This window comes from Myotis daubentonii, chromosome 14 (genome assembly GCF_963259705.1).
Source record: "Myotis daubentonii chromosome 14, mMyoDau2.1, whole genome shotgun sequence".
NCBI classification, from domain to species: Eukaryota; Metazoa; Chordata; class Mammalia; order Chiroptera; family Vespertilionidae; genus Myotis; species Myotis daubentonii.
Window position 1 is genome coordinate 4,841,006 of NC_081853.1, and position 19,571 is coordinate 4,860,576.

Below are 19,571 nucleotides of genomic sequence, written 5' to 3' on the forward strand. Positions count from 1 at the left end.
CTGCAAATCAGTGATCAGCAAAGCGGTTTACAAATCTCCCTGCCCAGGCCACGCCTTCACTCCCCTTTCACAGGGGCATAGGAAGGCCCGCCTGGTGTGCAACGGCAAGTTGCCACTAGGTACCTGTGCTCTTTACTTTAAGAATGATTATGCAGGTAAATTGGTAATGCTTTCCTGGGGAATCTTTTACCTGTATAAATGCAAAGCCTCTCAACCTTGGGAAGTCCAAGGTCAGCCACTGGGCTAGGAAGAAAATATTAAAACACCAATTTAAAACTCACTTTTGAATTTTTTAAAATATGTTTTGCTAGATATGTGTGTGTATAAAACATGTCAAAATTATAAATTTTATTTATAATTGTTTATTACTACTATAACTATAATATTTAAGAATATATTGTTTGAGCCCTGGCCAGTCTGGTTCAGTTGGCTGAGCATCATCCCATGTACCAAGAGGTCACAGATTCTATTCCTGGTCGGGGTACAAGCCCAGGTTACAGGCTCTATCCCCAGTAGGGGGCAGGAAGGAAGCGGACAATCAACATATCTCTCTCACTGATGTTTCTCTCTCTCCCTTCCTCTCTCTAAAAAATCAATAAAAAAACATATTTTTAAAAATATATATGATTTGATTATGTATTATATTAAATATGTATTATATACTATAAATATTTATAGATTTTGATATTAGAATAGTAAAATTTATATACTTTGCAAATAATTTTGTATACATATACATTTATATATGATGGGTTGCAACAATATTGTAATAGCAAAATATACAATAGCCTAGAGCTGTGGTTGGCAAACTGTGGCTCGCAAGCCACATGCGGCTCTTTGGCCCCTTGAGTGTGGCTCTTCCTAAGCCATATGAGTACCCTAATTAAGTTAATAACAATGTACCTACCTATATAGTTTAAGTTTAAAAAATTTGGCTCTCAAAAGAAATTTCAATCGTACTGCTGATATTTGGCTCTGTTGACTAATGAGTTTGCCGACCACTGGCCTAGAGAAAAGCCCTGTAAGTAAAAAATAAATAAAAAATAAAAAAGTACAAAAGATGTTGAATTTTTATGCCTAGCAGAAAGGACTACAATGATAAACAAAAATGTTATTAGTGATGGCCTTTAGTAGTGGGAAAGGGGGAAATTTCCATTTGTGCTTCCTTGTGTTGTCCTCATTTTGGTACAATAGATGTATATTTCTAATAAGTATTACATTCAGAATTCCAGTTTTGGCAATTATAAAAGGGCATTCAGTAACAAAGTCTTTTCCCAGACAACCCACTGCCTCACAATTATCCAAGGGTATTGGTGTCTTGTGCAAAGGATGCGTTATGTTGATAAAATGTGTTCAGTTACATGTATTCTTTTTACCTTTCATCACACACACAACCCACAGTGTTTCACTGCTGTGTTAAATAATCTTGTACACCTGTCATTTCATCCGTGTGGGGCTTTACCTGTAGGATGAAAACATGGATAAAAAATTCTTGAAGTAGAATGGCTAGTTCAAAAACACACCTTTGCCGTTTGGACACATACTGCCCTGTGGAAAGTACGGCCATCCTCTGCAGTCAGGAAAACACTTCCATGTTCGGGCTTTTGGTTTGGGTTTTTACACTTCAGTTTAGATACCTTTACAATTCAGCGGTTCTCAACCTGTGGGTCATGACCTCTTTGGTGGGCGAACGACCCTTTCCCAGGGGTCGCCTAAGACCATCTTGCATATCAGATATTTACATGATGATTCATCACAGTAGCAACATGACAGTTATGAAGTAGCAACGACAATAATTTTACGGTTTGGTCACAACATGAGGAGCTGTATTTAAAGGGCCAGAAGGTTGAGAACCACTGCTTTACATGTACCCTGGCTGCATGGACGCTCGAGAAAACAAATGACTTAAAATGTGCAAAGTCCCCCCGCAGTGGAAATTCAAGCGCCGCCCGTCGCACCTGTTAGGTCACAGGATCCGGACGCAGAGGGAACGCTGTCGCTGAGGCTCGGCTTACACACAGGGGACAGCAGCCCGGCCGCGGGTCATCGGCGTCGGGGCCACGCCGCAGGGGAGAGGCGAGTTTCGCTTCAGGAGACCCCAAGGCGCTGGCTGGATCTGCATCCCGAAATAGTGTAAGTTGCTTGAATCGTTTAAATAAAAAGAAGGGCTCCGGGAGGGGGCGGCCTACATGAAGGGCGGACAGCGTGAGAGCCTGGAGAGGAGCTCCCATTCCCCCGGCCTGCTCCCCGAGCCGGCAGCTGCTGAAATGTCAGATGGATTTGCACAGCTGACTCAAGTTGCCGAAAAGAGAGCAGCATGGTGGCTCCGTTAACTGCGCCTGCAGCCGAGCCCGGCTTAATATAGACGCTGGGGCCCCGCCGAGCGCCCCTGCTGCCCAGCCAGCGTGGTCCTTGGGGGGATCTCTCAGAGGGTGTTGACCTGGGACGCTTGTCAACCGGGGAGACTTCTTGAGAGCTTTTTAAGTCCTCCTTGATTATTTCTCCTTTTCTAGGAAGATAGAAGAAACTACAGAAAAGAATCATGTCCGAGCACAGCAGGAATTCAGATCCAGAAGAACTCTCTGATGAAGAGATTGATGAAGATAAAATCTTGGCCAACTTGTCCCCGGAAGAGCTGTTAGAGCTGCAATCGGAAATCGAAGTCATGGCCCCGGACCCCAGGCTTCCCGTGGGAATGATTCAGAAAGATCAAACCGACAAGCCCCCCACGGGCACCTTCGACCACAAGTCGCTGGTGGATTACATGTACTGGCAGAAGGCGTCCCGGCGCCTGCTGGAGGACGAGCGCGTCCCCGTCACCTTCGCGCCCTCCCAGGTAACCGGGGGCTGTGCGCACCGAGCAATGGCGCCGGCCTGCCAGGGGTCCGCGTGGCAACATATTTCCCAAGATTTCATGTCTTGAGTTGTTTTGTTGCCACTTAAAGATTAAATCATAATATTTAAGGTTGGAACTCTCTGAAACATATGGTATAGCTGTGAGGGGAAAGTTGGTCGTTTCTTATAAATGCCTCTTTTTTTAAAAAAAAAAAAAATTGCTTTTGAGTTTGCTGTGTAGGAAAGCTTGTAGTCTATAGACATGATATTTCATGAATTAACTCACAACCCAGAAAGAGTTGTTCCTAATCATTGTTTGGCTCACAAGCCCCTTTAAGACGCTGATGAAAGTTCCGTGCCTTCGCTTCAGGCACGTACATACACATGCCGTATTTCACATACAGCTGCAAGGTGCACAGTCCCCTGAAGTCCATCCACATACCCTACAATTGGACCAATCAAATAACTGAAAATAGCCAATATTCCCACAGGTCACTTGATAACAGTGATTAGTTTAGAGATGAATACCTATTAAGCTGTTTTAAATGTTTTCCTATGAAAAGTAGAATTGTGGTTGAATCTATAAACGGATTGTATTTAGCAGATTTTTTCTAATAGAGACCCCCAAGTAAAGTCTCTTTTCGTTATCCCTGATAATACCGATAGACTTTGTCACATTAACTGTCACACTGGCCGCAGGTGGATAAGTTATAACTGTTCAGGTCAGGAGAATTTAAACAGGAACTCAAGAACACAAATTGCTGGCTTGATAAGGTTAGAAATTTAAGATTCAATTTTCAGACATTTTACAATTGGAGTAAAAGCCAATTCTATATGAATTATTCCAGAAGAAAACTAGATACTTTTCACATCTTTTCTTCTCTTGATAGAATTTAAACAGCTTGATGTCTGGCTCCCCCTGCTGGGGAAGATGACAATTGCTAAGGGACTGTCAACTGTCTCTCCCAACCTACAATGTTATGTGCAAAAAGATCAAGTTCTTGTTCGGATGAACCTGTGACTCAAACTGCTAAAACCAGCTTTCAAAATGATACCTATGAGACATACTGGGCAGCGATCTAGCAGGCAGTACTGATAAAGACGGCCACTTTCCTTCCCAGATAAGCAATTTTCCCTAAATCTCTGCATAATCCTGTCCCCTGTGCAGCTGTAAATATTTGGTTTCTCCTAGAGACCTCCCTCCGAAAGGAGCGAGACTATGAGCCTGTTCTGGAGCAGCCGGGGCAGTTTGCACAGAGCTGAGGGGACAAAGTCAAGGCTCTCGGTGCATTCCAACACATCACACTGCTCTCATTTTCCCCACAATGTGTTCTTTTTAGGCAAACTTGATGTATACAGTTTAGCAGATTAGCAAGCATATGAGGAATGTAAATATTGGTTATAATAATAAGGAAATTATTGTGTAACTCTGGGTTATTGAATACAAAGATATATATTCAGCTATATACAAAACAGTGTGTTGGTAGATAACTCCATGAGGTTTCAAAACAAATAATTGTTGGCTGCTTCTGAAATTGTTCAGAATTTTAAAAACAACACAGAGTCTGAACACTAAATCTACTAGGTTTCATTTTAATATATGGAATGAAGGTAAACACAGCCCAAAAATGTGTGCTTATGTGTCTATAGAAAATTATCTTTATTTTGGTTGTATTTGCTTACAAAACGACTATGTGTTTTAAACTTTGTTTAAAAAACACAAACACTCCTGAATTACCCACTGTAACAGGTGAATATGCCCCAAATGCGTCCCCTCCTCACTTACCTCCATGGTTATTTATCTTCCTAAAAGATAACTACTAACTTGGTGAACAATACAACAGACTTTTTTGCTACACATTTATAAACTTTTTTATGTTGTATGTGTGTTCCACAAATGGAAGACTATACATAGTTTGTTTGCTTACTTTTTCTCAATAATAAATCTTTTTATTATCTCCAGTAGATATTGCTCTACTTCATATTTCTCCACTGCTATGTATTCTAACCCTCACAAACCTCTCTTTCAGGAAAACACTAAAGAGCAGCAGGAAGAAATGGACAAAGGTAATAAAAAAGTGGCCCAGTATTTAAGGGAAAACCTCAATAATGAAATCGCTGCAAGTAAAAGAGACTCAAAGGGCAGCAACAATGTCCAAGAAAGAGATAATGAGGATAACAATGATGATGAGGATGAGGAGGAGGATGAAGAGGAGGAGGAGGAGGAAGACGATGATGACGAAGATGAGGATGATGAAGATGATGAAGGAGAAGATGAGAGTGAAGGGAGTGATGAAGAAACAAAAAGAGAAGAGAAAGGCAAAATAAAGGAGCCAATCAGAAATGGCGAGAGCAGCTGCCAACAGAAAACTAACAAAGCCTTTGAAGAACAGAAAGACAGACCACAGGCCCAAGAAAAAAGTGAGAAAAAAGTATCAAAATTAGACCCTAAAAAGTTAGCTCTAGACACCAGTTTTTTGAAGGTAAGTGCAAGGCCCTCAGGAAACCAAACCGACCTAGATATTAGCTTGAGGCGAGTTAGACAAAACGATCCTGACATGAAGGAGCTCAACCTGAACAACATTGAAAACATCCCCAAAGAAATGTTACTGGACTTTGTCAGCGCGATGAGGAAAAACAAGCACGTCAAGACCTTCAGCTTAGCCAACGTGGGCGCGGACGAGAGCGTGGCCTTCGCCTTGGCCAACATGCTGCGCGAAAACAGGAGCATCGCCACGCTCAACATCGAGTCCAACTTCATCACAGGCAAAGGGATCGTGGCCATCGTGAGGTGTCTCCAGTTTAATGAGACGCTCACCGAGTTGCGGTTCCACAATCAGAGGCACATGCTGGGCCACCAGGCCGAGATGGAAATATCCAGGCTTTTGAAGGCAAACAGCACGCTCCTGAAGATGGGCTACCACTTTGAGCTCCCGGGCCCCAGGATGGTGGTGACCAACCTGCTCACCAGAAACCAGGACAAGCAAAGGCAGAAACGGCAAGAAGAGCAAAAGCAGCAACAGCTCAAAGAGCAGAGGCGGTTAATAGCCATGCTGGAGAACGGGTTGGGGCTGCCACCAGGGATGTGGGAGATGCTGGGAGGACCGATGCCGGATTCCAGTTTGCAGGAGCTCCTCCAGCCTCCTCCCCGTCCTCCCAACCCCCCAGCCGTCCCCTTCGGTCGACGCAATGAAGTGATGAAGAAGCCATCGCAGTCCCCTCCATGCAGGACGGACGCTGACTCCTTCCGGGGCGTGAAGCTCAAGAGGACCCAGCGCAAATCCCGGATGCCAGAAGCCAGAGAAAGCGCCGAGAAAACCAACCTCAAAGATGTGATCAAAACACTGAAACCAGTGCCCAAAAATAGGCCACCGCCGCTGGTGGAAATCACTCCCAGAGACCAGCTCTTGAATGACATTCGTCACAGCAGCGTCGCCTACCTTAAACCTGTAAGTAGAAGGAGGGAGAAGCGGTGAACAGCACCACTCCGCACGGCTCCGCCGGTCCCGCTCGGTTTAGCCTCAGGACAGTCTCACTGACCGGCTCACTGAGTCAGAGTTCCTGCTTACCCGCAAGGACATACACCTGCGCAGCTTCCGTAACAATAATATTAACATCGAACAGTCACTAGCGCTTACTATAGGTGAGCTTCATTATATGAACTAACTCACGTGACCACCTTAACAGCCCCATAAGGTAGGTATCGGTATTCTCCCCATTTCCTTGAAAGGACGCTGAGGCTTAGAGAAGCTAAGTCACTTACCTGGGTGGTACAGGTAGGAAGCGCTACACTTGGCATTGAAATTCAGTTCTGAGTCCGGGGTCAGGCTTTAATTCCCGCCCGCGACACCGAGCTGACCATGGAGGTCGCGAGGAGCCTGCGGTGGGAGTAAGAATGGAGCCTCGCGAGGCCAGTCATTTGCAGATGCCTGAGAGCTTCCAACCCGCGGAAAACTGGGTTCATTGTAAGTAGATGAAGGGAGACGAGCAGCAATTGCGCTTGTACTCCTCACGGTGTAGGCAAACGGTGTAGGCAAATGGTAGACTTCAGGTTAGCATCGCCACAAATTAGTAGTTTTAAGTATTTTACTACTATTTCCGTTTGAATATTTACTATGATTCACTATTACTGCTGCTGACATATGAAAATGTTCTATTCTTTGCAGGTTCAGTTACAGGAATAAATTTCTTCTGTCATTACTAAGATAGCTTTAATGGGAGCTGAGAGGTGTACGTCCAAGGGGCCCGGGTGGGTGATAATTAGCTAGTATTTTAAATCTAGTGTGTAATTTTAGTCAAGAGATGACATTGACAAAATAGTTAATATATTATTTCATCATAGAGAGTCTGCATTTTGTTGTTGTTAATCCTCACCAGAGAATATTTTTCCATTGATTTCTTTAGAGAGACTGGAGGGGAGAGGGAGAAACAGAGAGAGAAACACGGATGTGAGAGAGACACATCTATTGGTTGCCTCCCGCGTGCGCCCTGACCAGAGCTAGGAATTGAGCCTGTAACCGAGGTCGTGCCCTTGACTGGAATTGAACCTGGGACCCTTTAGTCCACAAGCTGATGCTCTATCTACTGAGTCAAACCGGCTAAAGCTGGAGAATCACCATTTTTTCAAAATGTTTTAAACAAATTTTCCTGTAAGCGTGTTCTTTTTCTGCTTCAAAAAGCTATACATTATAAATGAAGGTAGCTGTTACTTACACACACACACACACACACACACACACACACACACACACACACCTAGGACCCTATTCTCATCCCCTGGCAATGCAGAGCTGACAACACTCCATTGTTCTAGATCAGAACTGGCTGTCACTTAGGCAGGAGTGTGGAAGCTTCTCTCTGCCCGGGGCCAGTTGGACATTCATAACATCATTCGCGGGCCACAGAAAATTATCAGCTTAAAAATTACCTGCTCTATTTGGTCAAACATTTAGTTGACTCACCCCAGTGCCTTGGCAGGGCCAGCGCGAATGGTTTCACGGGCCTCCTACCGCCTGTAGGCCGGGCACCCCCACCCTGACGCAGGGGGACTGTGACTCTTGCTGGAGGTCCCATGAGGTCAGGGCAGAGTTCTCTGCCTGCGCTTGGGCACAGCATCAAGATTTGCTGCACCTGCTCTTCTCCCGGCAGCCAGACCTCTGAGGGGTGGGTGAGCGGTTGTTTTGAGAGAAACTATCACTTGGGTAACCGGTCACCAGTAACGCATATCCAGCTGCCTTGGTGGGATACGGTCGGAAAACAACATTAGTCTGAAAAGAATGAAGAGAACTCTTTTTAAAATAGAAGAGAGGATGAAGTTCCAATGATTGTCTGACCCAGCTCCCTGCCTTTTGCGGGAATGTTTTACTGAGCAAACCTGCCTCCCCAAGTCTGTTCCACTCCAACTGACCACTCACCCATTAATGCAACAAATATTTACATGGTGCCTCCCCCCTGGCCCCGTCAGGCCCCCTCCGAGGGGTCAGGGATGCCACCAGGGGTAAGACAGGTCCAGACTCAATGGCATGGAGCATACAGTGCAGGTGTTGCCATCTTCATAGTCAAAGCACTGCCTTTTACTCAACTGAGAGCACCAGATCCGAAAGCACAGGACACCCTCCGTGTACCCCCTGCTAAGTACCTCACCTTACATTTCGGATCAGTTCTACAGGGTTATCGCTGTTACGTTGTGTTTGTTCATGTCGACTAAGAAAAGCATGCTTCCAAGTGCACTCTGAGTGGGCTTTCCATGAGGTCCCCACATGCGCCTCCGCTTGGAAATGCCTTTCATGTGTGCAAGGGCGTGGCAACTCCGCTGCTGTCAGGGCCTGGCTTGGCCTGCGGTAGGCGCCTCTGCATGTGCCTCAGGGACAACATGTAAGACGGGGGGGGGGGAGGGGGGGCACGCATCGCCCCTGATGAAAATGCCCGTCGCTGCTGTCTGTCTGCTCCCGCTGCCCCACTACATACGCAATAAACGTCTGCTTTAACGCCGAATTGTGGTGTAATCTGTAACAGACTTTTTATTCTGAAATCATTGTAGACTTACAGAAGCTCAAAAATAGTACAAAGACTTCCTATGTACCCATCACACATGGCCACCTCTGCCTTATCGTTCTTTAAAAGGTATTCTAAGTGGCACTACACCTGTGCATGTGCAGAGTCCACAGGGCCTGCGGCTCAATGGTGCTGCGAACAGTAAGGAAGGCTCTGGCGTGTGTGTGTGTGTGTGTGTGTGTGTGTGTGTGTGTGTGTGTGTATGTGTGGCGGGGGGGGGGGGCACACACGTGCAGCTGGCCGTGGTGAACACCACTAACGCTATTCAGGGCGCTTTAACCGGCACAAAATGTGCATCTTCCACACGATGAAATACTGTAGATGCCAGCAGCTTGGCTATCACAAGGTGCCAGCACCAAGGGGTGCCTTCGGCAGTCAGGGGAGACGCACCTGCGCCCACTTGGAGAGGTGAAGCTAAAAGCTTTGGGGTCCCCCCTCTTGTCCTGGAGGGCAGAGATGACCGCCCAACCTCTGGATTTGCAAGGATGCAGTTAAAATTGAAATACAATTTTGAAGTTTTGTGATTGTTCTTTTTACTGATGTTCCTAACTAGATTACTGAATGCCAAAAATGTGCTTAGAAATTACTTACTCCTAGAAAACTTAAAAAAAGAAAAAGATTATTTTCCTCTCAAGGACTTGGAAATATGATTTTTGTATTTTCTAGGATATATCTTATTAAGTAGTCCATTTATATCTTAAGATTGTATTTTTTCACTTTAATGTCTACTCTCTACCCCATGCTTCTGGCCCAAGACCCTGAAATGAAGTTGGCAGCACAGAATAAAGGAAAATCTGTTCAACTTGTTGGGCTCAAAGGTTACCTCCTCCAAGGAACTGCCCTTCTAACCAGCTTAAAGGAGAGCGAGTCTGTAGGCCCGGTGTTGAAAACTGCCGGACTGCAGGCCAGCTCTGAAAGCCTGTGTTATTTGGCTTAGGTATGATTATATAAAATACAGCACATCACTTTAAAATGTCCAGCTACCTGGACCCCTTGCTGCACTAGGCCAGCCCTGCTGGGACTGCATGTGCACGGCGCAAGTCAGCTGGCTCTGCACGGCCCTTTCTGCTTTTCCTCAGTCCCCAACATGCCCTGCTGCCCAACACAGGCCTGCTTCCCTCCTTTCCCTTGCTTATTTGGCTCCCGTAGAAGGTTTTAGTTTTTGTCACTCTTGATGTTTTTAGCTTCCGTTTTGTCTAACAAACTGAATTTATTAGATAATGACTATAAATTAATAACTTACAATCAATACTAGAGGCCTGGTGTACAGATTCGTGCACTGGTGGGGTCCCTCAGCCTGGCCTGCACCCTCTCACAATCCGGGACCCCAGGGGGGGGGGTGTCAGACTGCTGGTTTTGGCCCGATCCCATGGGGCTGCCGAAACCAGCAGTCTGACATCCCCCGAGGGATAGAGCAGTGCAAGAAGCGGCAGGCAGCCTGGGAGGAGCCAGGGCCAGGCACCTCCACTCCCACTCATCCTGGCCCCACTGTGGCTGCCACCATTTGGTAGCGCTGCAGCAGAGGCAGGAGAGGCTCCTGCTGCCACAACTGTGCTCACCAGTTGTGAGCCTGGCTTCTGGCTGAGCAGCAGTCCCACTGTGGGAGTGCACTGACCACCAGGGGGCAGCTCCTGCGTTGAGCATCTGCCCCCTGGTGGTCAGTAAGCGTCATAGCGACCATTCGAGTGGTCGACTGGTTGTAACAGTCACTTAGGCTTTTATATATATACTAGAGGCCCGGTGCACAAAAATTTGTGCACTGGGGGGGGGGGGGCGGGGGGAAGGGGGGTCCCTCAGCCCAGCCTGTGCCTTCTCGCAGTCTGGGACCCCTCGGGAGATAACGACCTGCTGGCTTAGGCCTGCTCCCGGGTGGCAGAGGGCAGGCCCAATCCCTAGGTGCAGCCCCTGGTCGGGCTCAGAGCAGGGCTGATTGGGGAGTTGGGGCACCGCCCCCTGTCATGCACAGAGCAGGGTGGATCGGGAGGTTGCGATGCCACCCTCAGTCACACTCAGGGTAGGGCTGATTGGGGGGTTGGGGCGCCGCCCCCTGTCACACTCAAGGCAGGGTCGATGGGCAGGTTGTGGCGCCGCCACTGTCACACTCAGGGCAGGGCCAACGGGGAGGTTATGGCTCTACCCTGTCACACACAGAGCAGGGCCCATGGGGGGGGGGGAGTTGGGTTGCCCCACCCTGTCACACACAGAGCCGCAGGGCAATCAGGGGGTTGGGGAGCTCTCCCGTATCAGGCACAGAGCAGGGCTGATCAGGGGGTTGGGGTGCCTTCCCCTGTCACGAACAGAGCAGGGCAGATAGGGAGGTTGTGGCCCCGCCCCCTGTCACACACAGAGCCGCAGGGCCATCAGGGGGTTTGGGTGCTGCCCCCTGTCACGCTGATCCCGGTGCCGGGAGGCCTCGAGGCTCCGCTGATCCCGGTGCTGGGAGGCATATTACCCTTTTACTATATAGGATGGAGGCCTGGTGCACGGGTGGGGGCCGGCTGGTTTGCCCTGAAGGGTGTCCTGGATCAGGGTGGGGGTCCCCACTGCGGTGCCTGGCCAGCCTGGATGAGGGGATGATGGCTGTTTGCAGCTGGTCACACACCCTTCAGGGTGGGGGTCCCCACTGGGGTGCCTGGCCAGTCTGGGTGTGGGGCTGAGGGCTGTTTTCAGGCTGGCGGGTGACTGAAGCTCCCAACTGCTCCTTTGTTTCTTTTTTTTTAAATTCTGGGCCAGTTTTAGCTCTGAGGCTCCAGCTCTTAGGCCTCCGCTGCTGAAAGCAGGTTTCTGGCCTTTGTTTACCTTCTGTATTTGAAACAATGTTGCGATCCTGCTGGCTGAAGCCCAGCGACTAAAGCAGGTTTCTGGGGTTTTGTTTAGCTTCTATATTTGTAACATAGATGCTTAGAGTTGCAGCTCAGAGGCCGGCAGCGGCAGGCAGGGAACGTTGGAGTCCTCCGTCACTGAAGCAAGCAAGCCTCATGTTCACTTTAAGCTGCCTGGCTGCCGGCCGCCATCTTGGCTGGCAGTTAATTTGCATATCACCCTGATTAGCCAATGGGAAGGGTAGCAGTCGTACGCTAATTACCATGTTTCTCTTTTATTAGATAGGATAGATAGTAGTGCAAAACAAAGACATTAGGCTTGTACAGGCTTATCCCTCAAAGCAAATGCATGGTTTCCTCTCATTTGAAAATTCTGTGGTCCGTTTACTGTTTACCATCTAAGATGAGTATTTACACTCGTCTCAGAGGCCACCTACGTGTAATTTACATGCAAGCTTCTGTGCCAAACAAGGTACCTTCAACATTCTCTCATCCCCTTTGGGCTCGCCTCTGTGCATCCCTGCGCAGCTTCCAGTCGGTGCCTGCAGACACTGTCAGTGTCTCCTTGGGAAAGGCTTTGGTGTAACAGTGTGAGCAGCTGCCGTAGTCAAAATAGCCCTTATGGTCACAGAATGTAAGATTCTAGACTCTCGAGCCTCATCGCCAACTCTGGCCATTTCTCCCACGTCTCATTTCTAAGACCTTCTCTCTCTTTAACAAGGTTCTCCAGATCCTCTCCGTCTGTGATTTTTCTCCTCTTTCCCGTCTTACCTTCTCCCCTTGTTTCAATGACCACATAATGTGGGACAACCCCTGAGGCTCCCTTTCCCAGGTTGAGCTCTTTCTTTAGGCCTGTCATTGTTCCCACTCCCGTTTCCCCGCTGTCTCCATTCCTGCACTCCTTCAGATCTAAGGCCCAGAGTTCTCTTTTTTTTAATTTTAATATGTTTTTATTAATTACGGAGAGGACAGGAGAGGGAGAGACAAAAACTTCAATGATGAGAGAGAATCATTGATCGGCTGCCTCCTGCACGCCCCACACTAGGGATCGAGCTGCCACCCGGGCTTGTGTCCTGACCGGGAAGGGCTTCCCTTCCCTAGTTGTTGGCTGCCGGCCAGGGCCTTCCTTCATTCCGCACCGCCCCCTGGTGGTCAGCACACATCATAGCGAGTGATCCAACTCCCCGTCTCCCAGTTGAACTCCCGAGGGGACACTTTGCATATTAGCCTTTTATATATACAGATTTGCCTATATTTTCTGGCTGCTCTTATAGTTTTATTTGTTTAATATCCCATATCACAGGCAAATCAATGGGGAAATGTTGAAGTAGGAAGTAAGAAGTCTGCTTTGCTACTTTTCCCCCAAGCAGCCAGCCACCAGCCATGTCGTGGCTCACTCCCACTGTTGCCAGGACCTGGACTGCCCGCCTGGTCCTATTTTAAAGTCAATGGCTCTGGCTTACTACTAGGCCGGTGCCACCTTTTGCTTTTAAGATATTTTTTATTAATTTGGAGCCCTGTTGTGCATATGAACATGTATTGAGAATAGTGCTGTATAAAATGTGTTCTTATTTCCACTCAACAATAAGAGAACACACTGTCTTATTTCTTGCAGCTTTGCAGCTATTTTTGCTCCTTGGTTCCTCACTGTTGGTGTTCTCCCTGTAAGCCCTGCCAAGTGCAGTCACGGCTCCCTCCGCGAGCCTGGCGCTGGGAAGGAGAGGCCAGGCCGCACGCGCCAAGGGCTGCGGTCTGAAGGTTGTGAGGCAGCAGCACATCAGAGTCCTCTCTGCGGGCAGGATGTGAGGGAACTTTTCTAGTCAAAGGTCATGGGCAGTGAACCAGCTGCAAGAGAGGCCATAGCAGATGGCCAGGATGGGTCATCACATGGGCAGGTGGGCATGGGCCACACAGGAGAAACAGCCTCGGTCGTTATTATTCAAACGCTGTGGGTCCCCGGCCCTCTCCAGCGTCCTCCAGAAGGTGGCGTGTATGCGTTGGGTGAGTCACCCTCTGAAGATATAACACCACATGGAGCCCCTGAAGAACTGGCCTTAAGTCGTTCCTATGAAGCAAAGCTACAAGCTCATTTGCAGCCAGACTTAAGCTTCTCTTTTGTGAATAACATTTTGTTTTTAAATTTTAGTGAGCACCAAAGTAGGACCATGCTTCACACAGGAAAGATGGGTTGTTAAAATAATGTATATGGGTGTGGTGGTATTTTTTGGTGGTTGAGATATAAGTACTGAAATCAGACTGACCTGGGTTCAAACCCTGCTCTGCCACTTACCACTGTGTGACCTTAAGCAAGTTACGTACCCTGTCTGAGCCTGTACCTCTTTACAAGGAAAAAATGAGAAAATGTTTTTTAAAATATGTGTTATAAAATAAACAAACAAACAAAATGGAAACAGACTCATAGATACAGAGAAGAGAGGGGAGGGTTGAGGGACTGGGTGGAAAAAGTGAAGGGATTAAGAAGTACAAATTGGTAGTTACAGAGCAGTCACAGGGATGAAAAGTACAGCAGAGGGAATGTGGTCAATAATATCTTAATAACTGTGCTCAGATGGGTACTTGAAATATCCAGGAAGAACCACTCTGTACAGTACATGATTGTCTAACCACTACGCTGCACATCTGGAACTAATGCAGAGTAATATTGATTGTAAGCTGCAATTAAAAACAAAGGGGAAAAATAACTGTGAACATTAATTACTGATTTGTCGTATATTATCCGGTCCTTAAGATAGCTTTGTGAGTTAGATGCTGCTATCGTCATCTTACACCTGAGAATGCTGATGCCCAGCACCACAGGCTAGTGCTAGTCCCAGGAGGTGACCAGGCGACGCCAGCACACAGCCTCGCTTCTATGACATGCTTCACTGTGTGCGCACAGCCCTGGATCAGCTCCCAGCTTCAGCAGATGCCCAGTGAAGGGTGCCTGTGGGTGTTTTATCATGAATTCAGGGGCTCTCTGGCCAGAATTTCTACTCCAGTGTCCATCCTTTGAGGCATGTAAATGTCATTTTTGCTGTAAAGCTCTTGAATTTCCAGGATTAATTCTTTCCCTTTCCTTCAAATGCTTAAATCACAGGTGCAACTGCCAAAAGAACTGGAGTAAGAGGCCACAGCCTAACCTAGAAGAACAGGAATTGGAATAAGGACTTGGACTGGAGCTTGAGGCGGTATCAGCAGCGTGGCTCTGGATCCAGGTGGAATGGGAACAACGCTAACGTCTGATGGAAGAATTTTATAAAAGGCCAAATGCGTGGCACATGGCAGTATGTGGCTGACAAGGAAGAGGAAGGAGACTAAGTAGTGATATTCAGGGGCAACATTTTCTACCTGCCATCAGTTTGAGTAACTATGGTGAAATTTAGTCATGCTCCCGGCACAAAAGTTAAAAAACAAAACATTTTTTGTAAACATTCGCTTTACTGTTGCTTTCTTCTGCTAAGTAACAATAAATACTATAGAAGTGTTACTAGTATAGTTCCATTTTTTTCACCTTCCATCTCCTGTGCTGTAATTCACCACACAGTATCTTAAAAGAACAACTCATGTTTCATCTCCGGAAATGTGGTGGGGGACTTGAGCTCCAGGCCCTTCTGCTGCTTTGAAATGTAAGAATCGTTAATTAGCTCCTCTCTCAGAATCCAGTGGGGTTTCCAGTTTCCAGCCATGCCTGGCTTTCTCCCTTGGCCATTCTCCTGGGGCTTTGGGATACACTTCTGACAGAAGTATCTGTGAGGAGCAGAATGTGTAAGCCACAGGACATGGAGAAAACAAAGTGTTTCCAGAAAACCCAATGGAGAAAATAAACCCTTTATAGACACAAAACCTTCCCTATTTCCAAACACGTAGGGACAGTTATTGTCTCAATGCAAGGTTTTGTCGAGAGACAGGTGAAATTGTTCACATTATGCTTTTTCTATTGACTCACTCCCTCGCTAAAAATCTCTACATTGAAGACTTCAATTTGTTTTTAAAATGTAATAGTTTCCCCCAAAATGCTTGCTTCTTGCCTGATTGAGAGGGGATCACTGAGTTATCACCCTGCCTGTTTAGATAGGTGATGTGAAGTGGGCATGGAGGCCCAGGGGCTATTACTGCCATTTGGAAATACTCACAATCTAGCATTTTATGACATGTTAGTGATAGCAGACCCTGCACAAAGTGGGTAGCCAAGTTACTACTGTGAAGAGACCATATACTGAGGATAGGTTTTCCAAAGATAATAATCACATGATGTCTGCATTTTATCATGGATCTGAGTGCATCCTCTAAAAATGGAATGTAACAAAAACCCAGGGCATTTTTAGAAATTGTATGCTATCTAGCAACTTTGTGTAGTTATAGAAAATGTTATAAAAATGGAAGAAATGTAATAGTTTAGAGCATTCACATGCTACTTTTCTAGAATTGACACTATTACTAATTAAAATGAGTACATTTTCCAATTTCAACTTGTCACTTTCTCCAAGTTTATTGTGTTTAGTCAGCAGAAAACATAATGTAGAAAATGGAAGTGGCTAAAATGTGTATAAACCCATGTCAGTTTTTAAAAAGGACCTCACTGGGACATCAAAATTACAATTAACTATAGAGCAACCATCATTCAGAACCACCTGCAATCGAGCTGAATGGAAGGATATGTAGAAGAAGCCACATCGAGACTGGTAGGAGAGATGGAGACGTGGACTAGACTGGGCCCACATCCACATGTGGCAGGTTAAAGTCGGGAGGGATATCTCAGCTGCAGAAGTCCCCTCTGAGGAGCAAGGGGTCTCAGTCCCATACTAGACTCCCCGGCCCAGGGTTCCAATGCCAGGAAGAAAAGTCCCCATAACTTCTGGCTGTAACAACCAGCAGGGATTGTGGCTGAGGGAGACAGAAGGCTGCTGGAGTTCCAGATGTTCCTCTTAAAGGACCCACAAACAGACTTACTCAGACTCACCACTCAGCTCCAGTACTGGGGCAGCAGCTTGAAGGGTACCAGGTACAGACAGGGAGGAACTGAATTCTCTGGCATCAGGGCTGGATGGGTGGCTTTCTCAGACAGAAGTGCAGGCAGAGGCCATTGTTCCTTTGATGAGCCCTTTCTCCACAGAGCCGGCGGGCAGCTGCCATATCTGGGATTCTATCAACCTGTCTCACACTGTTTGCCTCACCCTGGTGATTCCACCAAACCCAGCCCCAGCCAACTTGTAGGCCCACCCAAGCTATTTCCAGTGGCTTTTCCATACAAATGGCCTATCTTGGCTCATGCCTCAGACTTTCCTAAAATCTCTCAAACAAGAAATATCTGGCCTCAGTGTACCTCTCACTAAGTGGCTCCAGGCCCAGAATTAGCAGCAGCCAGCCTTGATTCACAGCTTGGCCTCTCCTGGGCACCTCTAAGCCCAGCACAAGTAGCAGACCATCTGCAGATCGCTTTGTAGTTTGTGCCAGGAGGCCCCAGGCAGAACACAGGCAGCGACTGGACTTGGCCTGCACCTCCCAGGAGGCCCCAAAGCCATGGCACCTGCTTGACAGCTTCAGGCCACATCAAAGCACCACCCAACTACCTCCACAAGGGACACGCTCAAGGGTGGACTCAGCAGTCACCAGAGCCCAGATGAAGTAGGTCCTGCTCCTTGGGGTGGGCCCCTGCACTGCTGATCCTCCAGTGCTCACAGCCAGTCCTTGCAACTGATCAGCCTGGGGCTAAATCCCTGCTATTGATATGCCAACAGCAATCACGGCTTAACTACAACAGGAGGGTATACACAGCCCACACAGGGCTTGGGGCACACACCTGGAGTGCCCAGCTCAGATGAACGGGGAGGCCCTGCCACTGGGCCCTACAGGACACCTACTACATTAGGCCAGTCTACCAAGCCAGGGAGACAGAGCAGCTCGACCTAATCCATAGAAGCAAACATAAGGAGGCTGCCACATGAGGAGACAAAGAGCCACCAAATGAAAGGACAGAGCAAAGCTCCAAAAAAGAACTAAACAAAATGGAGACAAGCAGGCTAACAGATGCAGAGCTCAAAACACTGGCTGTAAGGATGCTCAGTGAACTTAGTGAGAACTTCAACAGCATGAAAAAGGATATGGGACCATAAAAAAGAATGCGTCAGAAATAAAGGATACACTAACTGAAATGAAGAGTAACTTATAGGGAATCAACAATAGAGTTGATGAAACCAAGAATCAAATCAGTGATTTGGAATATGAGGAAGCAAAAAATATCCAATCAGAACAGCAAATAGGAAAAAGAATCCCCCCCCCCCCCAGAAAAATGAGGATACTATAAGGAGACTCTGGGACAACTTCAAGCGCACCAACATTCACATCATGGGGTTGACAGGGGAGAAGAGAGCAAGAAATTGAAAAACTATTTGAAAACATAATGACAGAAAACTTTCCTAAATTGGTGAAGGAAATAGACATACAAGTCCAAGAAGCACAAAGAGTTCCAAACAAGATGAACTCAAAGAGGCCACACCAAGACACATCATAATTAAAATGCAAAACGTTACAAAGAAAGAATCTTTAAAAATATGAACAATAAAATGACAATAAATACAAATCTATCAACAATTGAATCTGAAAAACAAAACAAATGAACAAGCAGAACAGAAACAGACTCATAGATACAGAGAACGTTTTGACGGTTGCCAGATGAGAGGGTTGGGGGATGGGTAAAAAGGTGAAGGGATTAAAAAGTATAGATTGGTAGTTACAAAATAGTCATGGGGATGTAAAGTACAGCATAGGGAATATAGCCAATAATATTATAATAACTATGTATGGTGTCAGATGGGTATGAGATATATCAGGATGATCACTTAATAAGTTATGTACGCCCTAACCGGTTTGGCTCAATGGACAGAGCATTGGCCTGGGGACTCAAGGGTCCCAGGTTCGATTCTGGTCAAGGGCATGTACCTTGGTTGCAGGTACATACCCAGTAGGGAGTGTGCAGGAGGCAGCTGATCAATGTTTCTCTCTCGTCGATGTTTCTAACTCTCTATTCCTCTCTGTAAGAAATCAATAAAATATATTTTAAAAATGTTATGTAATGTCTAATCACTGGGGTGTACACATGAAATAATCTAATGTAAACTTTAATTGAAAAATGAAAAAATTATTTAAAAACTTTAAAAGGATCCCATTGAAATTCAATTTTATTCAGACTGGAAATTTATAATAAAGTACTAAGGTTTTATTAAACAGTATTTGAAATGCAATATGAGTGTTTACTGTGTAGTATATCATTTATAAAACCAAGTTGTCCCCGAGTTTCTTAGACATTTAACACAGATGTGCATTAAATAAAGTCTCACAAACAAACCTTTGAAACATTTTATTCTTCATATTCAGGTCAGGGTACAATTCCTATGAATTGTACCATGTCTGTGAAGTCGTGATGCCGTCACTGTGCTAGAGATGAAGGCTGCAGGCTGGCTGAGAAATTAAAATGCGGTGGCCTCTTACTCTGGGACACACCGCGCCCCCTCACGGAGTGCTGCTCCACTGTCTTCCCGATTCAGCCGGAGGGAAACCAAAATGTGTCCTATTCCCCTATGAAATCACTTTGTATAATCTATTTCTAAACATAACACATGGGGAAGGAGAGGAAGAAAGTCACAATATATGAACACATGCTATCTTAATTCATGTCTATCTATCAAACACATGGTTGTAACAATTGCTGCTTAACGTTTCTATGAACTGCCAATGCTAGTGATCACACCACTTTCATTCCCATTTTAAAGTCTTTTCCTTGATCATCTAAAGATGCTTTTCAGATTTCAAACAACCAGCTATTCGTGTCCTCGCTGTGCCTCTGAGAAATTAAAACACACA

At 46.4% G+C, this 19,571-nt stretch overlaps 1 protein-coding gene across 2 annotated transcripts; it reads left to right on the forward strand.

The window, feature by feature from the left end:
• The first annotated feature begins 1,974 nt into the window (after positions 1-1,974).
• Positions 1,975-15,198, forward strand: LMOD3 (leiomodin 3). Of its 2 annotated transcripts, none has more exons than XM_059663002.1 (4): positions 1,975-2,133; positions 2,514-2,836; positions 4,866-6,284; positions 14,809-15,198. In XM_059663002.1, exons 2-4 carry the CDS (start codon positions 2,543-2,545, stop codon positions 14,833-14,835), a joined length of 1,740 nt encoding a protein of 579 aa, XP_059518985.1. In that variant the 5' UTR covers positions 1,975-2,133; positions 2,514-2,542; the 3' UTR covers positions 14,836-15,198. The 2 variants fall into 2 exon arrangements, with proteins under 2 accessions (XP_059518985.1, XP_059518986.1); XM_059663003.1 differs by having other exon boundaries at positions 2,017-2,133; positions 2,518-2,836.
• Positions 15,199-19,571: the final 4,373 nt, after the last annotated feature.

What these genes read in the sequence shown, in the direction of transcription:
- LMOD3 (XM_059663002.1), top strand. Translation starts at nt 2,543, where the DNA reads ATGTCCGAGCACAGCAGGAATTCAGATCCAGAAGAACTCTCTGATGAA. An exon ending in TCACCTTCGCGCCCTCCCAG is followed by an intron (nt 2,837 to 4,865) that starts GTAACCGGGGGC and finishes CCTCTCTTTCAG; the next exon opens with GAAAACACTAAAGAGCAGCA. An exon ending in GCGTCGCCTACCTTAAACCT is followed by an intron (nt 6,285 to 14,808) that starts GTAAGTAGAAGG and finishes CTTAAATCACAG; the next exon opens with GTGCAACTGCCAAAAGAACT.